Raw genomic sequence first — 8,464 nt, forward strand, 5'->3', positions numbered from 1 at the left:
AATATTTTCCACATCGCCAGACCCAAAAAATACAATTTGCGAGACGGTTGGATTTCTTTCGATATCAACAAGTCGAAGGCCAACTATTCACTGACTTCAGCAGCAAGCTTCGATCGAAGGGTGAACTGGCGGACCTACACAAATTATCCGTGGATGACTTATACGTATTTCGTTACATCTGTGCTACGTCAGATCCACATCTGAAGGAGAGCTTCTTGAAACCAGAACACCCCTCTCTCGACGAACTTAATAGTATTGCACGATCATTTGAGGTTACCCGGTCCACTCTTCAAGCAATGGGAGGAACGACTTTACCAATCGCGAAGGTCGTGAGTCACCAGAAAGGCAAGTCTGGCTTCCAAAAGAAAAGTGCGACACCAAACCTTTCCGGGAAGTGCATTCGTTCTGGACATTCTCGCCATCCGAAACACGAAGTCTGTCCCATGAAGGACGCCATCTGCAATAAGTGCGGAAAACGTGGCCATATTCGACCCGTTTGCCAGAGCAATCTGAAAGGCTCTTCCCACACTTCTAATAAGGCACAATCTGCCTCCGTTCAAATTGCGCATGTGTCTACGCAAAATTGAGAGATCAGTTCCTCGTGGGATGGAAAGACCTCCAAAAGTTGAAAATTATCCCAGACAATTTTCCCTCTATTTCATTCTGTCACCGATGAAACCAATGTCGCTATGGACCCAAATATCAAGAAGGAGACTGATCAACTTCTTCAAGATTATGAGGACGTCGTGAAAGATTCACTGACAAACGTACCTATGTCAGGCCCTCCTATGAAGATTGAGCTTCAGGGAGAGATTGTTCCGCGAAAAATTTTGACTGCCAGACAAGTGCCCGTTCACGTGCAGCAAGATGCGGATCTGTTAATTCTGGATCTTATCCAGTCAGGCGTTATCAAGCCCGTAACTGTGCCCACAGATTGGCTCAGTCCTGCGTTTTTCGTTCCGAAAGATCACGGGAAAGGAGGAGTTCGCCTGGTCAAGGACTACACCCAGTTGACCAAGTTCGTCAAACGTCCAGTACTCCCCTTCCCATCCAGTTTTGATATCATTAATAGCATTGCCAGTGATTCGAATTATTTTGTCAAGCTCGACGCTGTGCAGGGATACTTTCAGATCCCATTGGATGAGGACAGTAGTCTCCTCGCCACGTTCTTATTCCCTAGTGGAAAGTATTGCTATTCCAGAGCACCTATGGGTCTCAACGCCAGTTCTGATGAATGGTGTTCCAGGTCAGACCAAGCTTTACACGGTTTACCCGGTGTTCTCAAACTCGTGGATGACATTCTCGTCCAAGCTTCTACTCTCAAAATGCTATTTGAACGGACCCGAGCTGTTCTTGATAGATGCAGGAAATTTGGCATCCTCATCTCCAAACGCAAATTCTCGGTTGGACAAGAAGTCAAATTTGCCGGCTTTCTCGTTTCTAACAAGGGCACTCGCCCTCATACAGCCAAAATTGAGGCCATCGCTCAATTTCCAGAACCAGTCGACACGACGTCATTGCGTTCCTTCATTGGCCTTGCCAATCAATTGGGATCATTTATTCCCGATTTGGCCCACGCAACCTCGGACTTACGGCAATTATTGCAAAAGAACGTTGCATTTCAGTAGCTATCTGAACATCAGGTTGCATTTAACAAATGTAAAGAAGTCCTCACTTTTCCAGTGGTAGTTCGTCCATTAGGTCCAAATCTCAAGACAGAACTCTTAACAGACGCATCCCGCCTCCATGGTATTGGCTTTCGGAATAATTGTAACACCGAGTATAAACTTAAATATAATTCGGATGATTTGGGAATGGGTCTACCGACCATGACAAGCAAGATAGGAAGAATGAGGAGACATGGAAAACGAGAATGAAGGTAAAGGTACGGAAAGAAAGAGTCCAAACAAACGGAACCTACATATCACCACAACTCCCCTTTTCAAGATTTACATAACAACAACAATAAGGTGGTTGGAAACCGCGAAAATGTAAATCTGACTGACTAGTGATATTCAAGACGTAGTGGACCCTTGGAGGATCTTGAGTTTCTCCTTGGAGTGACAGCTTTGACATCGGGATCATCAGCTTCTGCCTCATGGGCAGTGACGATATTGGAGTCTCGAAGGAAACGACGATTTCGCCAAGATTTATTTCCGTTGGCGAATTGCAGGAGATATCGACGATGGTATGTCTTGATAATTGTTGCCGTTTTATCCCAACGATGGCTCTGGGGGTTTTGAACGGCAACGCTGAGTCCAATTGGCAAAGGATTCAACGCCTTGGATGATGCATCATAATTGGCCTTGCGACACTGATCAACCTTCTCGCGTTTGGCCTTTGCGTGGTCTAAAATCTCGGACGACTTGGGAAGCAAAACATCTTCGTGGGTAGGGAGTCTGGACCGTAACGGACGCCCAAATACTCGTTGTGCCGGGGAAAGACCGTCGCTCAATGGGGTATTTCGATATTCCAGAAGTCCCTCCATAAATGCTTCGGAATTCACGTCTCCTCCCGTTTTGGCCAAGATATACTTCATAGATTTGACCATCACCTCCGCGTGACCATTACTTTGCGGGTAATACGGCGAGGAAGACTTCCAGGACACGCCCCATTTGGTCAAGAATTGGCTAAATAGATTCGAAGCAAATTGTGGACCATTATTGGTCCTCAGAGTGTTGGGGACGCCGAACAAGGCAAAGAACCTTACGAAATCTTTGATTAGAGAAGAAGCACTTGGGGCCACGGTATACTTCACCACCAACGGATAATTGGAAAGGCGATCACTATAGACCAAGTACTCATTCTTCTCATAGGTAAATAAGTCGGCGGTCACCACCTGGAAAGGACGAGAAGGTGGGGCATCCTGAATCAATGGTTCTTGGACGTGGGAGGGGCGGAAGTAAAGGCAATGAGGACAGGCAGCAACTGTATTGGCGATGTCCGAGGAATAGCTTGGCCAATACACGATTTGACGGGCCCTTCTCTTCGTTTTCTCCACGCCTTGATGACTGGAGTGGAGTTTTTGAAGAATGTCCTTCACACCCGAGGGTGGGATCACAATTCTTTTGCCTCGCAGAATCAACTCTTCCTCCACAGAAAGCTCACACGCAATCTTTTTGAATTGAGCCACATATCCAGACTCGGCCGACTTTACCGAATTGGAAAGTATTGCTGACTTGAGCTCTGAATAGGATTGATCATCTTTGGAGATCCGAATAATCTCTTCTAACATCAAGTCTGGGTGATTCGATTTAAGGGAAGCAATGACATAATTGACGGGATCTTCCAAGTCATCAGGGTCTGAGTGCGAATTAGACACAGGAGCGCGAGAAAATGCGTCTGTGATAGCATGGTCAATGCCCTGCTTCCATTCCACCACGAAATTGTAACCTATGAGACGACTTCGATAATTGAGAACGCGGGGATTTTCGATTTCGGGGAGAGATTGCCTGTTAAAAATAGGAACGAGGGGTTTGTGGTCTGTAACCACGCGAAAACTAACGCCAGCCAAGTAGAGGTGGCACTTTCGCACAGCCCAGTAAATTGCCAAAGATTCGAGCTCAACCATGGCGTAACGTGTTTCACAATCTTTAAGGTATCTTGAACCGCACTGAATCAGTTTTTGAACTCCGTCCCTCGATTGGATCAAGGCAAATCCAAGGCCACGCCTCGAGGCATCAGTGAGGAGGACGGATTCCAGAAAAGGATCGTACATTTCCAATACCAATGGCGATAATAAGGCCTTTTTCGTCTCCTCAAAAATGATGGTGTGGTCAGGAAGCCACAAGAATTGGTTTTTCGCCTTAAGGAGACCACGAAACGGTGAAGTGAGGGAAGCCAAGTTCGGTAAGAATTTCCCCAACTGATTAACTAATCCCAAGAATGAACGGAGATCAGTTACATTCGTAGGCACCGCGAAGTCTTGAATAGCATTCACCTTTGATGGATCCGCTTCGATTCTCCCCGAACTAATTCGGAAACCGACAAAGTTGATGGACGAGGATGCCAAAACACTCTTTGACGAGTTGACAGTCAACCCATATTTGTGACATCGCTCCAAGATGTCGCTCACACGTCGAATCAGCTCGGGTAGTGACGAGGCCCCGCAGGCTATATCGTCCACGACCTTCTGGATGTCAAGGCCAGCCATGGCAACATCTCCACGATACGAGAAGGAGTCCCCCGTGGAAACAAATCCCATAGGGGAACGAAGAAATTTAAACTTCCCAAAAGGGGTAAGAAACGTGGTTAGGTGTTGGGATTCCTCTGCCAAAGGCATTTGCCAGTAGCCTTTGACGAGATCCAACTTGGCAAAGAATCTTTGATCGGGAGTGAAACCAGCTATGGCTTGAACGGGGGTCTTAGTCGGGTGGATACTCCGCTTGACCTCAGTGTTCAGCCGGGTAAGGTCGACACAAAGACGGACGTCACCATTGCTCTTTGAAACGGGGACAATGGGATGGCACCATTCGGTCACTTCATCACCGACAGGACCAATAATTCCTTGTTGAACGAGGTCGATGAGAATCTTCTCGACCAAGGGCTCCTGGGCAAAAGGAATAGAACGTGCAACATAAATTGCGAACGGCTTAGCGTCTTCTTTCAAGTGTATCACCATGGGATCTCCAACCACTGGACCAACCATGGGACGTAACGTCTTGTCGTCAAAGACTTTACGATAAATGTCCTTTAATTTCCCGTCGATCATTTTATATAGATCGGGAAGAGGAACATCGGGTAGTGTTGAAATCCATAAATCCCGGTCTTTCCATATAGTAGGAGAAGAGGATGAAATCATTTCCCGACCGGTTAGTAAGACAGAAGCGATTGCGGCACCAGGTAGAGGAAAATTGTCTCCAATGATGGTTAGTGTCCTACAAGCGTCCAAGCTTAGGAATGCATCATTTAATCCACGGCAAACAACAATGGGGACTTGACGAGCCATAACACCATCAACCTCAAGAGTGGCCTGGAACATACCAAGTTGATGTATAGGTTTGCCATCAATTCCTGTGATGTGATCAGAAAGCGTCCTTGAAAGAGTAACGACTTGATCCAATCCGGATTTGATGAAGATGGCATGGCCCATAACTGAGATATCAGCTCCAGTGTCCGCGCAGAAAGTGACGATTTTGGGTCCTCCAGAATAATTTGAAGGCGACACCCTAATATCAACTAAGTTTGAAGTTGAGCCAGGTGACCCGGAAGAACTGGCATGTACTTTCAAAGAGCCAACTCGAGAACCAGGAGAAACAGGCTTCGAACAACAAACTTTGTCCCAATGTCCGGTTTGGTTGCAAGAGCGACAAATCGCCTTGCAAGCTGGGCACTTCTCCTTAGGGTGGGCACGAAGACCACAGTTTCCACATGATTCTGACCACTTCGGATTCATCTTTTGAAGGTTCTGGGTCTTTTGAGATTTGTAATGGGACTTGGAGCGGGCAGCATTAACCTGACATGATAATGTCATCTTTTTGGCTCCAGTGCGTGATGTCTCCAGCTCAAGAATGTGATGGCGCGCTTCGTCGAACGTTTTTGGATTACGTTCCATCACTACAGCTCTGTCTGATTCATGGGTCATAGCCTGAAGGAGTAAAGCAATGAGGAGCTTATCCGGGGTTATTTGAATAACATCCGCAAATTCGGCCAACTCTCTAATTGTGTTGCATAGACTGGTGTAGTCCTGTCCGTCGCGTTGTTTCACTTGCAAAAGCTCACGCATATCAAAGTGAACACTCCGAAGGCTTCGCAAATAATTTCTGATAAGGGTGATGATTTCGTCCACCTCGCGTCCTGTGTCGGATTTTATGCCGAGAGAATGGCGAATTATTTGCAGAAAGCCTGGGCTGCAACACTCCCAGAATAATGAAACCTGGGTTGCTCTATCGCGCTTAGAAAAAGCAATCAAAGTGGTGTAGATACTCCACAATGGAATCCACTGAATGAATGACCGTAAATTTGTGTCCTCCTCCAAAATGGGGGGTCGTTTGACACTCAAACTAGGAAGGCTTGGGCTACGAGACGAAATAGGGCGTCAATAGAACCATCACTGTCATGCGAATGAGATATTCGATCGAAATCTTGACGAAAGCCCCTAATCTTGACCTGAGCCTTATCGAAGAAATTCTCATGAGCATCAAGATCCTTGTCATAGTCGTGTTCATCGGCTAAGGAATGGCAAACGACGGCGGCTTCGGCTTCTCGATAAAAGTTCAACTTCGTCTCCCACGTCTTCAATTTTGTCTCCAAATAGAATGGATCATCTCCCTCAATGAAGGATTCAATCGCATCCAGAGTCGCCCGTTTGGCACGAGTAGTAAGGCCTTTATGACCTTTGCGGGACGACTTCAAATTCAAAATTTCTTCACGGCTAGCCATATTCAAATAATATAATTGAAAACGGATAAACTAGGGACGTTGATTTTATCTTGAAAGTTCAAACCACAAATCCAAAATCCGATCCAAATACAGGAAGCAAGAATATCACCAAGTCCAACGATGAAGTTCCAACCAATTGGGCACACATGGAACACAATTGCAAGTCGGTTTACCTCCACGGAACTGGTTAACCGACTGCGCCACGGAATAATTGTAACACCGAGTATAAACTTAAATATAATTCGGATGATTTGGGAATGGGTCTACCGACCATGACAAGCAAGATAGGAAGAATGAGGAGACATGGAAAACGAGAATGAAGGTAAAGGTACGGAAAGAAAGAGTCCAAACAAACGGAACCTACATATCACCACAACTCCCCTTTTCAAGATTTACATAACAACAACAATAAGGTGGTTGGAAACCGAGAAAATGTAAATCTGACTGACTAGTGATATTCAAGACGTAGTGGACCCTTGGAGGATCTTGAGTTTCTCCTTGGAGTGACAGCTTTGACATCGGGATCATCAGCTTATGCCTCATGGGCAGTGACGATATTGGAGTCTCGAAGGAAACGACGATTTCGCCAAGATTTATTTCCGTTGGCGAATTGCAGGAGATATCGACGATGGTATGTCTTGATAATTGTTGCCGTTTTATCCCAACGATGGCTCTGGGGGTTTTGAACGGCAACGCTGAGTCCAATTGGCAAAGGATTCAACGCCTTGGATGATGCATCATAATTGGCCTTGCGACACTGATCAACCTTCTCGCGTTTGGCCTTTGCGTGGTCTAAAATCTCGGACGACTTGGGAAGCAAAACATCTTCGTGGGTAGGGAGTCTGGACCGTAACGGACGCCCAAATACTCGTTGTGCCGGGGAAAGACCGTCGCTCAATGGGGTATTTCGATATTCCAGAAGTCCCTCCATAAATGCTTCGGAATTCACGTCTCCTCCCGTTTTGGCCAAGATATACTTCATAGATTTGACCATCACCTCCGCATGACCATTACTTTGCGGGTAATACGGCGAGGAAGACTTCCAGGACACGCCCCATTTGGTCAAGAATTGGCTAAATAGATTCGAAGCAAATTGTGGACCATTATAGGTCCTCAGAGTGTTGGGGACGCCGAACAAGGCAAAGAACCTTACGAAATCTTTGATTAGAGAAGAAGCACTTGGGGCCACGGTATACTTCACCACCAACGGATAATTGGAAAGGCGATCACTATAGACCAAGTACTCATTCTTCTCATAGGTAAATAAGTCGGCGGTCACCACCTGGAAAGGACGAGAAGGTGGGGCATCCTGAATCAATGGTTCTTGGACGTGGGAGGGGCGGAAGTAAAGGCAATGAGGACAGGCAGCAACTGTATTGGCGATGTCCGAGGAATAGCTTGGCCAATACACGATTTGACGGGCCCTTCTCTTCGTTTTCTCCACGCCTTGATGACTGGAGTGGAGTTTTTGAAGAATGTCCTTCACACCCGAGGGTGGGATCACAATTCTTTTGCCTCGCAGAATCAACTCTTCCTCCACAGAAAGCTCACACGCAATCTTTTTGAATTGAGCCACATATCCAGACTCGGCCGACTTTACCGAATTGGAAAGTATTGCTGACTTGAGCTCTGAATAGGATTGATCATCTTTGGAGATCCGAATAATCTCTTCTAACATCAAGTCTGGGTGATTCGATTTAAGGGAAGCAATGACATAATTGACGGGATCTTCCAAGTCATCAGGGTCTGAGTGCGAATTAGACACAGGAGCGCGAGAAAATGCGTCTGTGATAGCATGGTCAATGCCCTGCTTCCATTCCACCACGAAATTGTAACCTATGAGACGACTTCGATAATTGAGAACGCGGGGATTTTCGATTTCGGGGAGAGATTGCCTGTTAAAAATAGGAACGAGGGGTTTGTGGTCTGTAACCACGCGAAAACTAACGCCAGCCAAGTAGAGGTGGCACTTTCGCACAGCCCAGTAAATTGCCAAAGATTCGAGCTCAACCATGGCGTAACGTGTTTCACAATCTTTAAGGTATCTTGAACCGCACTGAATCAGTTTTTGAACTCCGTCCCT

General features: G+C 46.3%; 1 protein-coding gene across 1 annotated transcript; it reads right to left on the reverse strand.

Annotated features, from left to right (window-relative positions):
- Window positions 1-6,913: 6,913 nt before the first annotated feature.
- Window positions 6,914-8,395, reverse strand: LOC131884055 (uncharacterized protein K02A2.6-like). Its single transcript, XM_059231695.1, has one exon. The coding sequence runs from the start codon at window positions 8,393-8,395 to the stop codon at window positions 6,914-6,916; it is 1,482 nt and encodes a 493-aa protein (XP_059087678.1).
- Window positions 8,396-8,464: the final 69 nt, after the last annotated feature.

Source organism: Tigriopus californicus, chromosome 7 (genome assembly GCF_007210705.1).
Source record: "Tigriopus californicus strain San Diego chromosome 7, Tcal_SD_v2.1, whole genome shotgun sequence".
Taxonomy (NCBI): Eukaryota; Metazoa; Arthropoda; class Copepoda; order Harpacticoida; family Harpacticidae; genus Tigriopus; species Tigriopus californicus.